At 36.5% G+C, this 16,259-nt stretch overlaps 4 protein-coding genes across 4 annotated transcripts; 2 read left to right on the top strand and 2 right to left on the bottom strand.

Annotated features, from left to right (window-relative positions):
- Window positions 1-135: 135 nt before the first annotated feature.
- On the bottom strand, window positions 136-2,743 carry LOC132200351 (probable ATP-dependent RNA helicase Dbp73D). Its single transcript, XM_059625755.1, has 10 exons — window positions 2,631-2,743; window positions 2,257-2,572; window positions 2,055-2,205; window positions 1,867-2,000; window positions 1,633-1,810; window positions 1,366-1,578; window positions 1,133-1,309; window positions 724-1,069; window positions 360-663; window positions 136-306 (listed from the first exon to the last, which is right to left on the bottom strand). The coding sequence occupies exons 1-10, from the start codon at window positions 2,651-2,653 to the stop codon at window positions 187-189; spliced, it is 1,962 nt and encodes a 653-aa protein (XP_059481738.1). The 5' UTR covers window positions 2,654-2,743; the 3' UTR covers window positions 136-186.
- A 251-nt stretch (window positions 2,744-2,994) lies between these two features.
- Window positions 2,995-4,036, top strand: LOC132200358 (protein FAM136A-like). The gene is made up of 4 exons (XM_059625765.1): window positions 2,995-3,135; window positions 3,200-3,340; window positions 3,410-3,487; window positions 3,582-4,036. Exons 1-4 carry the CDS (start codon window positions 3,049-3,051, stop codon window positions 3,705-3,707), a joined length of 432 nt encoding a protein of 143 aa, XP_059481748.1. The 5' UTR covers window positions 2,995-3,048; the 3' UTR covers window positions 3,708-4,036.
- Window positions 4,037-4,622: 586 nt separating this feature from the next.
- On the top strand, window positions 4,623-13,939 carry LOC132201640 (abhydrolase domain-containing protein 2). The gene is made up of 7 exons (XM_059627963.1): window positions 4,623-4,968; window positions 7,903-8,084; window positions 11,468-11,638; window positions 12,042-12,225; window positions 12,288-12,482; window positions 12,604-12,758; window positions 12,817-13,939. The coding sequence occupies exons 1-7, from the start codon at window positions 4,814-4,816 to the stop codon at window positions 12,972-12,974; spliced, it is 1,200 nt and encodes a 399-aa protein (XP_059483946.1). The 5' UTR covers window positions 4,623-4,813; the 3' UTR covers window positions 12,975-13,939.
- LOC132201639 (putative uncharacterized protein MYH16) lies at window positions 13,585-16,208 on the bottom strand. Its single transcript, XM_059627962.1, has 4 exons — window positions 15,160-16,208; window positions 14,738-15,067; window positions 14,133-14,674; window positions 13,585-14,078 (listed from the first exon to the last, which is right to left on the bottom strand). The coding sequence occupies exons 1-4, from the start codon at window positions 15,916-15,918 to the stop codon at window positions 14,057-14,059; spliced, it is 1,653 nt and encodes a 550-aa protein (XP_059483945.1). The 5' UTR covers window positions 15,919-16,208; the 3' UTR covers window positions 13,585-14,056.
- Between the last annotated feature and the right edge of the window lie 51 nt (window positions 16,209-16,259).

The following is a 16,259-nucleotide window of genomic DNA, read 5'->3' as shown; positions in this document are numbered from 1 at the left end:
ATACCCAGCATATCGCAAGCTCAAATTTTTTTAATACAATTAAGCAGGCATATTACTGAATGACTAAAATTTGCGCTTCAAAAATCTAACTTTCGTAATCTTAATTTTGGATCGTATTATTTTTTTATAAATAGAAATTCCAAATTCTTCCGTTTTCAAAAACGGTGAATTTATAACATCACCATTTTACTTTTTATTAATTTTTCTTCGATTTGTTTTCACCGTTTTCTTTGATACCTTCCCAGTTCTCTTTCGTGTCACTCCAATTTTCTTCTTCTTCACAACTAGGGTCTGTGCTTTTTCAACCTAAAAATTAAACAATCAGCCAAATCCTTTTCCCATTTTGTCTGAATTCCCACCTCGATCTGCTTTCGAACTTCCAGCAGCGCCTTCTTGTACTCCTCTTCCAGCTCCTCCATTTCCCCTTGGGGACTCTTTAACTCCTCGATGCCACTTCCTTTTGAAATTCCACGAAGCATGTGTTGGAACGAAGGAAGCTGCTGCGGGGAGAGGATCGTGATGGCCTCTCCTTTGCGTCCGGCTCTGCCTGTTCTACCCACTCTGTGGACGTGCAGTTTTGCCAATTGAGGGACATCATAAGAAACAACACAATCTACAGAAGGCACGTCAATTCCTCTCGCCAGTGCATCAGAGCTCACAATACTATGAAAAAAATAAATTATGATTTTTAATATACAAGTTTCCGAGGTTAGAATTACATACACGTCAATTTCGCCTCTTGAAAACCTTTGCAAAATGCAATTGCGTTCCATCAGCCTGAGCTCGGCAGTGATTTCTGCAACTCTTAATTTAACTTTGGACGTTTCCGACAACTTTTGCAACAACAAGGACAGTCTATGGGCTGCCAGTCTAGACGCAGTGAAGCAGAGAGTCTTGCTGCCATGTCCTTTCTTCTTGTTAAATTTTTCATCTCTCTTCGTCAGCAGGCAGTGCAGCAGCAGAGGTTTAGCACCATCGTCTTCACAAAGGACGTACCGTTCTTTAATCTCGGCTGGCATCGAAAAGTGCCCAACAAAGTCTGTGTCTGCTTCGGGAGTTTCTTCAGTATCTAAAAAAGAGTGAAACAATTGAAAAATTCAATTACTCAAAATGACCAATGAAATATTTTTACCTGTTGGCTTACGAGGCTTTACAACGCAGGTGAACATTTTTGGCTGAAAGAGGGTGAGTTTTGCCAGTTTTTCAGGATCTTGAGACAATGTTGCCGAAAAGAGCAGCTTTTGAGGGGGCGGTTGTGTAGTTTTGAAGGTATGAATTGTCAGCGGAGGAATCTGGCCGAGGACACGTTCTGACAAATTTAGAAATTATTTTTGAAGTTATTTTTAGTTTTTTTTTTCCAATTACTTGATCCATCTGTGCTTTTACTTTGAGAAATGCGTTTCTCCAAGTGGAACAACCAGTCACTTTGAGTGCTGTCCATGACTCGGTCAGCTTCGTCGACAACCAAGAATCTGAGTTTGCTCACATCAAGACCTTCAGTGTCCCGCAAATGGTGAACTAATCTGCCTGGGGTTGTCACGATAATGTGCACTAACGAGTGCATATTACCACACGCATCTATGGAGTATAAAGGATTAAAAATATTTATTTTTCTGTATTATTAAAAATTACCTTTGCGAACTAGTTGCTCCTGCTCTCTATCAATTTCTCCTTGACCCACAGCAAGAGCTACTTTTACGTTGGTGCCTTTGCAGTAAGTTTCGAACACAGAGAAGACTTGCTTGGCTAAATCCTGCACTGGCAAAACAACTAAAGCTCGAACTTCCACTATTGGCTCATCCATCAAAATCTAAAAAATGCGATTTTAAGTGGGTGGCAACATAGTTTATTTTCATAGCAGTTTACCTGAATCAAGGGTAAGGCAAATGCCAAGGTTTTTCCACTGCCAGTGGGTGCAGAGACGCAAAGATCCCTTGGCCAGTATCCGGTTAAACTGTTCCTGTATTCTTTCAAAATCCAAGGAATAACATCCCTCTGAACTGTAATTGATTTTATTGTTGATTTTTTTTAGATCAAGATTAAATTGTAATTACCAGGAAACATTTTCTCGACATTCTCTCTTTTCAAAGCCTTATTTAACACAGGCGAAAGCTCAAGAAGATCATCCACTTTGACATCTAAATTTTTCATGTCTACAGAAATCACAGTTGGATGGGCAAGCCACTTCGGAGCAACCCCTTTCACCTGCAATTTAATTTTTAGTTTAATGATAACAAATTAAGCTAGATTTTAAACCTCTTTGATTCTTTTAAACTGATCCCTTCCAATAACAGTGAAACCCTCTGGTTGAAGACCACCGTCGACATTCGAATAATCATCCTTTTTGGGTTCGTCAGAATCAGGTTGATCTTCAGATGCATTCCTGTCCTGCTCTTCGTCTGCCTTCACAGACCTTTTTTGCTTCTTCTTTTTCTTTTTTGCAACTTGCTCCTCCACTTCTTGAGCAGCTTGTGAAGCGCTTTCCTTCCGTTTCTGCGCCTTCTTCAAAAGGTCGTCCAGTCGCTTCTTTTGAATTGAGGAGTCCTTGATTCCAGACTCATTGGCACCATACCTTGAGGAATTGCAATTTGAATAAAGATTCCAATTTCATATTTCGTTCAGTTCAATACCTATTAACCACAAATAACTTCATTATCTCAAAATAACAAAATTATTTTGTCGGTTCTGTGAATTCTGTCAGCAGTCAGCATGCAAAACACGTGTTTTTAATTTTAGCAAAGTGGGTGTCGCCGAAAGACCGTGATTGGCTGAAAGAATGCCGCTACGGTTACGATTGGTCCAAATTTTAAATTTAAATCAACGCGCCAAAACAGCATGCTTTAAATTAGACTTAATTTCCTAAATTTCAGAAAAAAATAATTATTTCTGTTTAACTGCGGTAATTTTAGAATATCTCATTTTTATAATTTTTTTTAAGTTTGTTTTATCAAAGGGGTTTTAATATTATTAATTTTTTTGCCCATTTTATTACAGCAAAATAGTGGGACGAGCGTCGACGTCGATCGAATCGAATGTAAACAAAGAAAAATGGTGGACCGGCAGAGAGCACGTGTGGAGGATGCGATGAAAAAGTTCATCGACGACCTCGACAAGTCGCAATTGCGGAAAATGCAGGTTTGCAAATTGAACCTGAGTAATTTTTCTATGCATCAAAACGCTAAAAGTTTCTCTTCCGCAGGCGGACATGCACAAATGCGCCGCTCGGTGCTGCGAGGATTCGACGTCTCCACTGGAAAGGGTGCACGATTGCATCGAGGACTGCTCGATTCCCCTGTCGTACGCACAGAAATACGTTCAAACAGAAATTGGAGGGTTCCAGGTAAATACAATTTTATGCAAATAATTCCATAATAAATTTTAAAATTTAACTTTTTCCATAAAATTTTAGGAACGACTTCAAAGATGTGTTCTGCAGTGCAATGATGAAATCAAAGATAAAATGGGTCCGAATCCTACAGAGTCTGAGGTGTGTATTAATTTTACGCGCTTTCATTTATAATATAATTTTTAGCTTTTATGAAAATCAACTCATGTTTAATTTCCGTTAATGTCATTTTTAGGCCTCTCGTTACACTGGTGAATTCGAAGCCTGCGCCACCAAGTGTGTGGACAAAAACCTAGACCTCTTGTCGAAAATGTTCGACTCAGTCAAAAAGAACTTGGTCAAAGGCACTTATCCTAAATGAAGTGTGCATTTTGCTCCCATGGAGTTGAAATATTGAGAAACTGTTAGTGAATCAGAAAGAAATAATTATTTTCCTCAAGCAACGAGCCGTTTGTTCCTTGTGGCTCCGACCTCGTCAATGTATACACAATAATTGTGACAAGCCAAGTGGAGTCACCAGCCATTTTCTGGGATTGATTTTATGCTAAATTTTGTAGAATCATATTGCATAAAGTTGTTAAGTTTTAACTGACCTATATACCATGTAATTTTATTCAATGCAGTAGTTATGTAATAACCTGAAATTTGTTACCTAAATGAAAATTTCATTTCCAATTCAAAAAGTATGTTTATATTCTCAGATTATCATAATCTAATTTTTTTTGAAATTTCAAGGATTATAGTGCAAAATTATTATATATGATTGGTTTTTTAACATTAGTTTTTTTGATGATTTTTTTTATTTTTAAAATAAAATAATAAATAAAACATCAACATTTTGTGGCAAAAAAGTTTCCAAATCAATGGGTAATTACAACAGAAGCTGAGATATGAACTGCGAAAATAATTTTTAGCCTAATTTAACTTATAATAAGAAAAATTTTAAGGTATTTTATCTGGTTATAATTTTCAAAGCATTTTTAAAATATCAAAGAATAATCTGCAAAATATAATGTATTTTTATAAAAAAAAAAAAAAAAATCATTTCAAAAATATATTCAGCATTTTTTTTTAAATTAAATTTTATTCTTACTGGAAAATTGGAACCCTTCATTAATTTTTTATTAACTTTTCATGATAAAATTATTGCAAAAAAAAAAAATGAAAATTTTGCAATTTTTTTGCATGTTATATAAAACTTTGCCATTCCCGCGCTGTGGAAGCGGCGGTGGGAGAGGAGGGCGTGGTACACCGCACGGCGCATATGCAATGCATCTGGCAAATTCTTTTCTGTTCGTACGACTGATTGTTGTGTGACTCGCGATCCGTCAGTCGTCCGAGTCTTAGATCTTCGATGAACGTCCGGCCGGACGGTGCGGAGCAAGCCAAAGTGCTGGATTCAGGCGAGAATCAGCTCGACTGAAAAGAAATCTTCCCGTGTCTGACGCGTCCGAGAATCCAAGGGCGATGTCGACCGTCATTCTGGCCGTGGTGGCCGTCATCCTGTGCGTCCTCTTCAGGATCCTCAACGTCAACAGCGAGCCTTCCAAGCCGGTGGTCTTCTGCAAGGACCTCAACTTCCTCGAGTCCATCCTGAAAATGGCGCCGCTGCTACAGGAGCCGTAAGTTCAAATTATTCTTTTTAACAGAAAAATTCAAAAGTGGTTCAAAATTTATTTTTTTTTCGCATGGCAACACGAGAGATAGAGATAAAGGCTCGTCTCGGACACCTTTTGATGATAACATAAATTAGTGGGATCAATGGAGTGAAGGGCGCGTGGGTTGTCACTGTTGTCAGGAGCCAAAGAAAGAGTTAAGCTTGAAATAACACAAATGTATAAAAGTAGGCGTTGGGTGGATCTTTATTATTTTTATTTATCATAAATTATATTATATTTTATATTTTTTTTATTCACAATGATTTTTATTATCTGAACATAGATTTTCAGATTTTCTCTGCATAATACTGAATAATCGGCACTTATAACAAATTTAAAACTGATTTTATTCATTTATTTCAAAATAATATAAATTTATATTATTTTTTGGAACTAAATGAATGTAAATAAATTTAATTACAAGAAGAAATTACCATTAACAGACGAGTTGTTTTTGTTAATTTTTGCGTATAGAAAGTCACTTTAATTACCGACCCCCTTCAGTATTATTAAGGTTTCAGTTTTAATTGTACAGATATAATTATTTTGTAATGTAAAGTGAAATTCAAAACTAAACAAGAATTTTGAAAAAAAAAAAAATAAATAAATATGAGTAAATATTACTAATTTTTTTGATTATGAGTTGAAAATTTGGCATTAAAATTTGTAAAAGCTTTTTTCATCTTTCTTGCTCAGTTTAAAGAAAATTCATAGTAACAGTTTTAAATTTATTGTACTTTTTTCAACAAATTTTATTAATGATTGCTAAAAAGTAAATAATTCTGCAATAAAATATATTTATATTTTCTGGATTTTTATAAAACTGCAGCCAAATGATGCTTAAATCAGGCTAAAAAAAATGTAGAACTGTTTTCCAAAAGAGCTTAATATGTTTTCAAATTTCAAAGCGCAATAATGTGTCAATTTATCAAAGACAATCGTCATAATGACCTCAATAAAAAGTTCCATAAACAGACTACAAAGGGTCATTATTATTTATATCGTCTTTTTTTATTACCATGGCGACAAATTGATTTTTATTTTAAATTAATTAACGAAAGGGGAACGACCCAGTCGCCAGTCAGAGCAAAGTTTGCACTTGAATGCTTTATCACAATGAAACCGTTTTCTTCCCTCGCTATCAATTAAAGTTCCAATTATTTATTGTTCTCTCTCTTTTCTCGAGATGAAATGGCCCGCGGATTAGAAAAAAAAGAACATTGAACTTGTCAGCTGAACCGCTTGCGAAAGTTGCGGCCTGATATTTTTTCGGCGCGTTCTCCTTTTTGTCGTAACTTCTCTGACAGGTCGTTCACCTCCTTTCTTTTTGGCCTTAACTGGAGATCAGCGGGCGCCTCTCATCATCCTCATTTCTCCCAATTACACGGAGTAATTAAAACCAATTAAATTAATTTTCCGCCCGACTTTGAGTAAAAATCAATTTTCTTCATTACCTTTTCCTGCTAATTGATATTTTGCTCAAGGTTTCACGTGCTCGTCTTGTACTGAGAATAACAATATCGCAATAGATATTTTCAAGTGAGTCATGCACGCGTTGAAAGTGTGGACATTACGTCAGGTTCGACTCACGCTCCATTGATATCACAGAATCACTTTTGAAGAACTTGAGTGGGCGATAATGAAACAATTTTTTGTTTCGAAATAAGTATTTTTGTGCTCATCCCTTGTAGAGATAAGAGAGGAATTGATGGAATTTCTCTCTTTTTTATAAAATAATTTTGTAATTTTTTACTGTTTAATTCTCTCCAGAAAACAAAAATTATGAAAATGAATTAATTTAAATTGAGGGAAAAAAATCATTTGGTTTTATATGTTAAAGAATTTTTGTAAAATTTGATCCCATTCATGTTTGCAGGGCCTTTTTTTAAGAGAAAATATTGAATTTCTCGCAAATTACCCTTGAGAAATGAGCAGCGATAAAAGATGAAGGCAATCAAGTGCCTTAATATTTCAATCTTACAACAATATTCTCCGTCAACTTTGACACATGTTGAAATTTCCCAGTGGCTTTTCGCTGAGCCTGCCCTTTTGCAACTCGAAGATAAACTTTTGTCTGAAATTAACTTTGCGATTGAGGTCAGAGTTGGTGTCAACTCAGCAATCATAATTATATATTATCATTTCGCTCACAAAACAATTTGCCACAAATTGCTGTGCATTTCATCTACTCGAGTTCAAGTTCGATCTCGCAGGTAGAAGGAAAATCAAGCTCACTTTCCTTCACTGGCGTAATTATAATGGTTCATGGTCGTATACTCGGTGCACTTTTTCAATGCAAAGTAATGAGTGCGTTACTGCGGCGGTTTGCCTGCAGTGCGATTTGCAAACAACTTCGCGCGTTTCCCTTGACTTGGATTTCAAGTAGAGCAAAATTCCAAATGCAAAATGTTGTTGGATTTAATTTTCCAATGACAATATATTGCCAATATTTTGCTTCAGTAAACTATTGGATTGCCTCAAAATTATTATTTAAATTAATATTTTTTATAACTGCAAATTATTGAGAAACTCTTTGATTGAATAAAATTTCTCAGTTGGTGGAAATTCCTTTATTTTAATTTTAATATTGAGGCAATTTTAATTTATCTTTGCAGGAAAAAAATTGGATAGACCACAAATATATGATGTATTCTTGTAATTCTTTTTAAATTTCCTTTTATTATTTCTTTTCTTTTAGTTGAAATTAAGTCAAGGTTTTAAAGAATATCATATTAATTTATATGAAAATATTCATACAATATTTGAAAAAAAATATATATATATATATATATATATATATATATATATATATATATTTTGAATCACCAAATTCAAGCAACTTTCATTTTTTTTTTTTTTTTTTTTTTAATTGTCCATAACTTTGATTTCTTGTTGCAGATATCAGCCGACAAGGCTGTGGGGCTTCAGCGGCCACGTCCAGACCGTGGTGCACAGCATCATCGGGCGAGTTCGTTGCCCGTGGCCGATTGGAGAGCGGTGTGCAGTCAGCCTGGCCGACGGTTCCACCTTAACCTACGACGTGTACGAGCCGGTGGAAGGCAAGAGCATCCCGCCTGAAGGTAACACACGCACTATGATTAATTACAATTTGACGCGGTCTGCACCAAGGAGAAAGTCTTTCTCTGGTCAGGGCGGTGAAATTTTTGCTACGACAGCTTTCGGAGGTTTTTTGTGGAATTTTTTCTGTAGAAATTTCGAGCAGAACTTTGGGTGCGATACGAGCGCGATAAGATAGTGAGCGAGTGCAGACGGACTCCTCGAAAAGCGACGTTTTTACATAAACTTGCTATTTTTAAGGCTCTTGTCATGTTGGCTTCAATTATGACAAGCAAACACTGCACGTCGGCAAATTAAAAAAAAAAAAACACTGCAAATAGGACTAATAATGACAACACTGACGTAACCAGACGTTACGTCTGCAAAAGCTTCAAAAGCTTTTTTTCAGCGAGAAGTCCTACATAAAATCTATTACTGCTCCAGCTGTGACGAATTAACTAAACGTGTTTGGTCTGAAAATAGAAATGATGTAAATAATGTTATGAAGTTGATCATTTCTCTTTTTCATTTGAATTTGGATAAATTAATTCCAATTTAAAAAAATTTAAGACTCCTAATTTAATTTAATGAAATTCTAATAATCCTATCAAGAATAAAAACCATCTTTAATATTATTAATTTTCCCCTGCATTTTGACAGTATAAAAAAAATTTAATTTACACTTCTTCCTAAAAATAAAAATCGTTTTGATTATCTTCGTTAACTAATCAAACATAATTTATTTTTAACGAATATTATTTATATGTTTAAAATGTAGATGAAATTTTTCTGCTTCAATTATTCTATTTAGTGCTTTAGTTTATATAAATTCAAATCCTGTTAATTCTTGAGAAATAAAGAATAATAAAAATTTGAAGAAAACAAGCATATTGGATATTAAACTAATTGCTGACAATAAGACGGAAGAGGCAAAATGAATTTTCTCAACAGTAAATAGCCTACTTAGTTTTCGTTCCGCTTATCCCTGAATTTCTAATCCAAAACATTGCGCCCATTCGTCCCTTGCCCTCTTTTCTCTTTCTGCCAACTGGGCCGGAGGGAACCACTTTCGCGATGACTCATAATGGCAATATTTACGCCGAGAATTATTTTGTTTAAATCAAACAGAACCATGTTTTCAAACAAACTCATTATGCGATTTCCCTGCTCTTGAGACGCAAAATGCAAATTGCGTTGTGCCAGTTTGAAATTTTGCTGCTCTTTGAAGATCAGTTCAGAAATTAAATTAATTATTGCAATATGTCTTGTGAAAACTAAAGGGTGGTGCCTCTAACTGGTGAATCAGCAAAACTAATATTTTGCCGACGCCTCAATGTTCAAACTGCGTGCAGACTTTGTTCTTTTACTTGGGACGATTGTTCTGGAAAAGTGCTGTGTGTCCCATTTGTCGTGTGTGCGAGCGACAGAAAAATCAATTCCGAGCGCTGAAAACACGCACACAAACTGGCCTTAATCAAACAAATTAATCGCTTTGACACACAACCAGTGACAACTCCGAAAATGGAAATCTGTCTGTCTGTGCATTAAAAGCCCACACTTGTTATGACTTCGGATAAAATTCCTGGAATATTGCTCAATGGCTTAATTTTTCTGTGTTTGACGTGAGTTGGAGTGACGCTGATAAGAACGTTTTAAAACTGAATCGTCGGATTGATCGATTTCTTTGTTTTCATTAAGTTCTAATTTGTATTTAGAAAATTTCTGAAACATTGTAATGTATAAAATGCACAATTTTTGGTGTCAAAATAAAATAAAGTTAACCTTAATATAAACTTTGTATGAAAATAATCTGGATTCAAGTCTTTGGAAAAACCAGTTTAATCCAGCACCGACCTTATCTTGCTGGCCGAAGTTCGCTTTGCATTTGCAGGGAGAACAAACAGACAAAATTTATAATTTTTTTTGCATTTACCACAAACCACGCACAGAGGATGTATTTTTGTGTTCATATTAAATTGTACTTTGGATTTTTGCGCTATTATGGAACAGACTTAATAAAATATTTATTTCATTTTTATTTAAGTAAATTTTAAGATTTGGGCTTTTCCTCGTTGCAAAAATTATTATTTTTTTTTTTTTTCAAAAACAAAGCGGCTCTACCAGTTTTGGTCACAGTCTGCGACCCTATTTCACGAGCAAGAAAAATGCCATAAATCAGCAAAATTGAAAAAAAAAACACATTTTGACATAAAAATTTAGATCTTAAATTAAACAATTTCAATCTAATTTTTGTTTTAAAATGTGTGTGTTTTTTTTAATTTCGCTGATTTTTTTGCATTTTTCTTGCTCATGAAATTAGGTCGCAGACCGTGACTGAAACTGTTAGAGCCGTTTTGTTTTTGAGTAAAAACAATTTTTGCAACAAGGACAAGCCCGATCACTTTCTTCCCATGATCATATCCTTGAGTGTCAATTTCTTCAAACAAATTCATAAAAGTAATTTAAACTTTAATTAAATGTTTGAAATCAAAATTATATTTCTTGTTTTGTTTGCTGCAAATAAAACAATTTATAGCAGCCTTCACTAGACTTATTGCTAATTACTTCGTCCAGTCATCAGAGGCAGTTGCGAAATTTAAATTTTTCGAAATATGGCACCGCCGCGCACAAGTTGTTGACCCAAATACCGAATTATCCCCTTGAGTGAGTGCGCGGCGGAAAAACCCCCCGTCCAGTTTGCCACAAAGAAGCAGCCCTTGAGCGTGTACCTACTTAAATTGCAAGACTTTCTTTCAACCACCAGTGATCAATACATTAACTTTGCAAGTGAAGCAATTTCGCGCCATTGTGTCTGCGAAAAAAATCCACCCTCGCGAAAAAGCGCCGACGCCGCCGTCAAAGAAAGGACTCGAGCGGAAAATTGATTCTGGCAAATTATTCACCGCGCCGCTGGCGTGCGACGTGTGGTATTTTCCTTTTATCGTGGCTGTTTGCCAAAGCCGCGACCTTGGCCTTTACCATTTAATATGAATGACATAAACAGTCCCATCAATTGGATGAGAGTTCATGAGTAATTCAGACTAATTCGCCAGCCACCAGTGCATAACATGTGCAAACATGCGCGGTTTTATCTGGAAATTGATTGACTCATAATTAACTTAAACGTTCGTATTCAAACCTAACAATTTATATAAATTTATATCAAAGTAAATTAAAAAATGGGACTTTTGCTGAATAATTATTGCATAATTATTTATAATGAAAATTAATCAAATTTATTTTTGTAAATTAAATGGTGATTTGAATTTAAAATCGGCTTTTCCTCAATTAATTTAGTGAGTTTTATTTTTTAAGAAAAAACAATATCCGATTTTAAATTCAAATCGTGAAATTCTACTACAAAATATAAATTAAAGTAGAATAATCAATCAATTTTTGTTTTCAGAGGACTTCACGCTGGCCATTTGTCCTGGAATCGGCAACACAAGCGAGTCCGTGTACATCCGGACGTTCGTCCACCACGCGACCCACCAGGGTGGCTATCGATGCGCGGTGCTGAACCACGTCGGGGCGTTGACCAGCGTGCCTGTCACAGCCCCAAGACTGTTTACCTACGGTGGGTAGTGCGTTTGATTTGCGTCCATCTGCGTCGTTCACTTGTAAATAGTAAATGACTATTGGCATTTGCACAACAGCGCAGGGAAAATGCAAGGAAATTAGTGGCGACGTGCAAATTCTACAAATAACAACAAATATTTTGACGCAATTTGCTGAAACGCGCATATCGCATATTAGAAATTGCTTAAAATATGTATTTAAAAAAAACTAAATATCTTGAGATGTGGGGCGAATTTTTCATGAAATGAACAAAAAAAGATTTAAATCTTTTTACTTTTTTTAAACAAGCAGGGACTATAAATAAATTCTCAGTAGTTAAATGTAGATTATTTTTAGTGAAGGAAGTTTAAGCATTAAAAGTTTTTCAATTTTCACTAAAAAACTTGATAAATTTTTTCCAGGCCACACGGAAGACTTTGACGTGATGCTCAAACAAATTTTGGAGCGCTGGCCGAACACGCGAATCATCGCGGTCGGTTTCAGCCTCGGTGGTAACCTGGTTACCAAGTACGTGGGGGAGCAACGAGTTCGACCTTCACAGCTGCTGGGTGCTATCTCGGTGTGCCAGGGCTATTGCGCTTTGGAGTGAGTTCATTTAAATGACTGTACAATTTAAATTTATTCATTTTTTTTTAAATCATCTGCAGAGGCACCAAGTGGCTTCTGATGTGGCACAACTTCCGCCGCTTTTACCTTTACGCCATGACTGAAAATATGAAAAGCATTGTCCTGAGGCACCGCAAAACTCTGCTGTCCGAGGAGATGAGGAAGAAACACAAGCTGAACGAGAGGGACATTTTCTCAGCCGCTACCTTGCCTGAACTTGACGAAGCCTACACAAGGTAAATTAATTTAAAAATATCCTCATTCAATACAAAAAAAGGAAAGAAATAAACAAAAAGTAAATAAATTTATAGAAAATCGATTTTTTTTAATTAGTTTTTCATTTTATTAAATTTTTAGGAGAGTTCACAACTTCAGCTCAGTTCGAGAACTCTACCAGTGGAGCAGCAGTGTCAACTACCTGAAGGACATTCGCACCCCGATCGTATTCATCAATGCCAAAGACGATCCATTAGTGCCTGAGCCGATGCTTTCTCCCATCAGAAACTTTGCTGGTAAGAACTCTTTGTTCAATTTTCCCTCTTTGAAGCTAATTGTTCTCGTGTCCTTCAGCCCAAAAAAAGCAAGTTCTTCACCTTGAATTGGCGCATGGCGGGCATTTAGGTTTCTACGAAGGAGGTCTCTTGTACCCGAATCCTGTCACGTGGCTGGACCGAGCTCTAGTGGCCTTAACAGCGGGACTGATCCAGACTTCCCTGAAAACGACTTGACTGGGCATTCCAGATAATCTTCATGTTATCTAGACCAACTGCTTCTGTGTGAAATGTAATCACTGTAGTGTAAGTTGAAATAATTATTCTTGGGAATCATTGCATTTTAGCCAACGTGCATGTGAGAAGCGAAACAATTATTGCTGGCGTGTGATTTGTATACATATAAATGAAAAGCAGGGAATAAATCTAAAGAACAGTCTTGACAGTAATTAAAAAATGCTCTAGTGTGGAAGTATTTCAACTTGGAAATTAACAAAGTTGCCGATTTAGTTCTTGGACGAACTTTACTTTTGGGCTGCTGCTCTGGAGCGTGTGTAAAAATTTTAACATGACACTGCAGTGTCTTCATTAACTGGCGTTTGCCTTGATTAAATCATAATTTGAATCCTTACCAATGTTAATGTATCCTAATCTGATATGTCAGTTTTAAACAGTCGGTCACTTTGCTGGACAAAGTGAATAATATCCTCAATGGTTATTAAATAGTACAGTAAATAATATTTATATGTTCTGATCCCATCATTGTACCAATATCATTCCAGCTGAATATTTAGACGCTCAAATCTTTCAAAACAGACAATAACAACTGATTTCTCTAATATTCCTCTTCAACCTTTCAACTTGCTGTAGCGAAAATAGTTTTTTTTTTATATAATAGGTAAAAGTCATTTATTTTTAATGTAAATATGTGTTTTTTTTTTGCATTTCACCAACTATAGCAATTCTTTTTTGAATGTGATTTTAATTTAAATGCATATCCAGCTTTGTAATAAATCTATGGAATTTATTTACAACCAGCGCACTATGGGGTGCCAAAACGAATTAGATGTAAAAATTTTTCTTTTCACTCTGGTCATAGTGTATAAAAACTCATATTGTTTGCATTTTCAGTCTTGCGCATTTCACTCCTAAACCCTTGAATCACGAACCTAGGAATATGTAATGCTAAAATTTTTGTACTTGTTTAAAAAATAAATGGCAACAAAATAGAAACTCCAAACGTTTTATTTCATTTCAAAATTAACCATTTACGATGGAAGTTCTCCTCTTGCATCTCTAACCAATCAAGATATATCGCCTCAGCCAAATATGCTTTCCCACCTTGAGGTTAATTTTTTTTTTTAAACTGATATGACAAGGAACTAATCTGCTTACCATCCTTTGCGAGGTTTTTGCTCTGCAGTGACAACTCCACTCATGCTCTTGGCTGTCTCGATAATGGTTTTCTTCAACTCCTCGTAGTTTTCGGCAGCACTGGCCAGCCTTTCCTTGAGGTCTTTGATTTCGTCCTTCAAAAGTCCACCCTGCTCCTGCATATCCATAACAGTAGCTTGCGTGGCCTCAAAACTTTTGGCCCCGTCGTCACTCAACTTGACGGCATTTTCAAAGTCGGCGGCCAGGTCTTTGGTCATCTTGTTGCTTTTGCGCCACTCGACCTTTCTCGCTTCCAGCCTCTCTTCGCAGCTGCGATTTTCCTTGGCCAGTTCTTCCAGATGCTGCAAACGCTGGACTTTGAGTTCCTTTTTCTTTTTCTCCTCCTCAGATTTTCTCTTAAATTCCTCTGCCAGCTTTTTCAGGGTCTGCTTCAAGTTCAGCTTTTCCATTTCCTCGCCAACCCTGTCTCCATTTTTCACCTCTGCCTTTTGCATTGCTGCTCCTCTCCTCTTTTCATAATCCAGTTTCTTGACCAAATCAACCTTAAATTAAAACAAAGAAATAAGATTTGCTGAATACAAATTATTAAATTTAAAGATTCTTACATGATAAATTGTCTGCTTGGCAAGATCTTCTTCCATGCGGGAGAGCTCTTTCTTGACATATTTGAGGCTTTCCAGGACTTTTTCCAACGCCAAGGAATTGCTCTCACGTCTCTGGAGTATTTTCAGTCGACCATCATAAGAGAGAAGCTTGCTTTGGTATGTTTCATCGTTTTGCAGCAGCTCCGTCAGGTAGCCAGTTTGGGTGTCAATTCGTTGCTTGAGTTCGACTTCTTTGAGAGAAACTGATTTCAGATCGGCGTCCTTCTGCTGCATGATTAGCTTCTGCCTTTCCAAATCCTCAGAGATTCCAACAAATTCCGAATAGACTTTCTGGAAAGTTGCAAAAAATTACTTTACGTTATTTTCCAAAGTCATAATATTTAAAAATGTTACTTAAAAATATTTAATTAATATTGCTATACCTTATATTCGTTTTTGAGGCTGACGATTTTCTCCTCATTCCTTTTAATTACACCACTGGAAACGGACCCCATTTCTTTGAAGGCCGGATCGTTCAGAAGCATCTTTGCACTCTCAATTTCCTCCTTCATGGTGTCGTTTGCGTTCACCACATCTTCAGGATTGGTTTGCTCCACAATTTCATCCTGCGCAAGGGCGACCTGCTCTCTGCGTGCGGCCCACAGGGTCTCGACGGCCTTGGTGTCCTCGTCCTTGACCTTTTTCAACTCTCTGTCCAGTTCTTCCATCTGCGTCTTCTTTTCCTCACTCCTTTCCATCAGAACAGTCTGAATGACCATGATCTCGTTGTTCGGGGCCAACCGGTTTCTCTCTTTGCACCTCAGCAGCTCCTGAATCTGGTGGCTCAGGCGTTGCACGTGACGTCCCAATTTCCTGCTGTAGTCCGCCTCCGTCCGGAACAAATATTCGCCGCGCCTTTTGCCAAAAGATGTCCCGTTGTGTAGTTTCATGTCCCTGATAAGCATCTCTTTCTCCAGCAGGGTCTGCTCGGTCGCGTGCAGCCGCTCCGTCCGGTATCTCAGGTTGTCCAGGAGCTCCGTCAGGTATTTCATGCCGTGGACCCGAGGCTGAATTAATCCGAACTCATCCAGTTCCAGCTGGACGACCTTGTCTCGCAGACCATGGACATTGCGAAGGGATGCGTTGTTTACTTTGTTCTGGAACTCGGCCTTAGTGACTAGCGTGTCACCATCGATGGACATGTTGGTGCTTCAGAAAATATGTGAAAAGCTGGAAAACTTCCAAGTCTATAGGAATCAAGAACTTTAAAATTGTATCCAGGCAAGAATGTAAAATTTGCAACAACCAACAAAGCTTTTGTCTTTTTTAAATTTAGATTGTTGGATAAGATTAGCAGGTGTAAAATTTTTACCAAAATGTAGGAAAAAGTTATCTAACAATGCAAAAATTTAAATAGCGTTTTGCAACAATGACAAAATGTTTGCCAACAATAAAAAATTATTTTAGAGGGGCATTAATTTGATGTAATTTCCTTTCATCCAAATCTCTCTTGTTATGGTACTATCTTTGTTTTTTATTTTAC

Source organism: Neocloeon triangulifer, unplaced genomic scaffold (assembly GCF_031216515.1).
Source record: "Neocloeon triangulifer isolate White Clay Creek 2 clone unplaced genomic scaffold, ASM3121651v1 ptg000014l, whole genome shotgun sequence".
NCBI classification, from domain to species: Eukaryota; Metazoa; Arthropoda; class Insecta; order Ephemeroptera; family Baetidae; genus Neocloeon; species Neocloeon triangulifer.
This window is presented reverse-complemented; position numbering and strand designations above follow the sequence as displayed.

What these genes read in the sequence shown, in the direction of transcription:
- LOC132200358 (XM_059625765.1), top strand. Translation starts at nt 3,049, where the DNA reads ATGGTGGACCGGCAGAGAGCACGTGTGGAGGATGCGATGAAAAAGTTC. An exon ending in CAGAAATTGGAGGGTTCCAG is followed by an intron (nt 3,341 to 3,409) that starts GTAAATACAATT and finishes ATAAAATTTTAG; the next exon opens with GAACGACTTCAAAGATGTGT. An exon ending in CGAATCCTACAGAGTCTGAG is followed by an intron (nt 3,488 to 3,581) that starts GTGTGTATTAAT and finishes TGTCATTTTTAG; the next exon opens with GCCTCTCGTTACACTGGTGA.
- LOC132201639 (XM_059627962.1), bottom strand. Translation starts at nt 15,918, where the DNA reads ATGTCCATCGATGGTGACACGCTAGTCACTAAGGCCGAGTTCCAGAAC. An exon ending in GCCTCAAAAACGAATATAAG is followed by an intron (nt 15,068 to 15,159) that starts GTATAGCAATAT and finishes GCAACTTTCCAG; the next exon opens with AAAGTCTATTCGGAATTTGT. An exon ending in CCAAGCAGACAATTTATCAT is followed by an intron (nt 14,675 to 14,737) that starts GTAAGAATCTTT and finishes TTTTAATTTAAG; the next exon opens with GTTGATTTGGTCAAGAAACT.
- LOC132200351 (XM_059625755.1), bottom strand. Translation starts at nt 2,653, where the DNA reads ATGAAGTTATTTGTGGTTAATAG. An exon ending in TTGCCTTACCCTTGATTCAG is followed by an intron (nt 1,811 to 1,866) that starts GTAAACTGCTAT and finishes CGCATTTTTTAG; the next exon opens with ATTTTGATGGATGAGCCAAT. An exon ending in TCAAGAGGCGAAATTGACGT is followed by an intron (nt 664 to 723) that starts GTATGTAATTCT and finishes TTTTTTTCATAG; the next exon opens with TATTGTGAGCTCTGATGCAC.
- LOC132201640 (XM_059627963.1), top strand. Translation starts at nt 4,814, where the DNA reads ATGTCGACCGTCATTCTGGCCGTGGTGGCCGTCATCCTGTGCGTCCTC. An exon ending in GCGCCGCTGCTACAGGAGCC is followed by an intron (nt 4,969 to 7,902) that starts GTAAGTTCAAAT and finishes TTCTTGTTGCAG; the next exon opens with ATATCAGCCGACAAGGCTGT. An exon ending in CAGGGCTATTGCGCTTTGGA is followed by an intron (nt 12,226 to 12,287) that starts GTGAGTTCATTT and finishes AATCATCTGCAG; the next exon opens with AGGCACCAAGTGGCTTCTGA.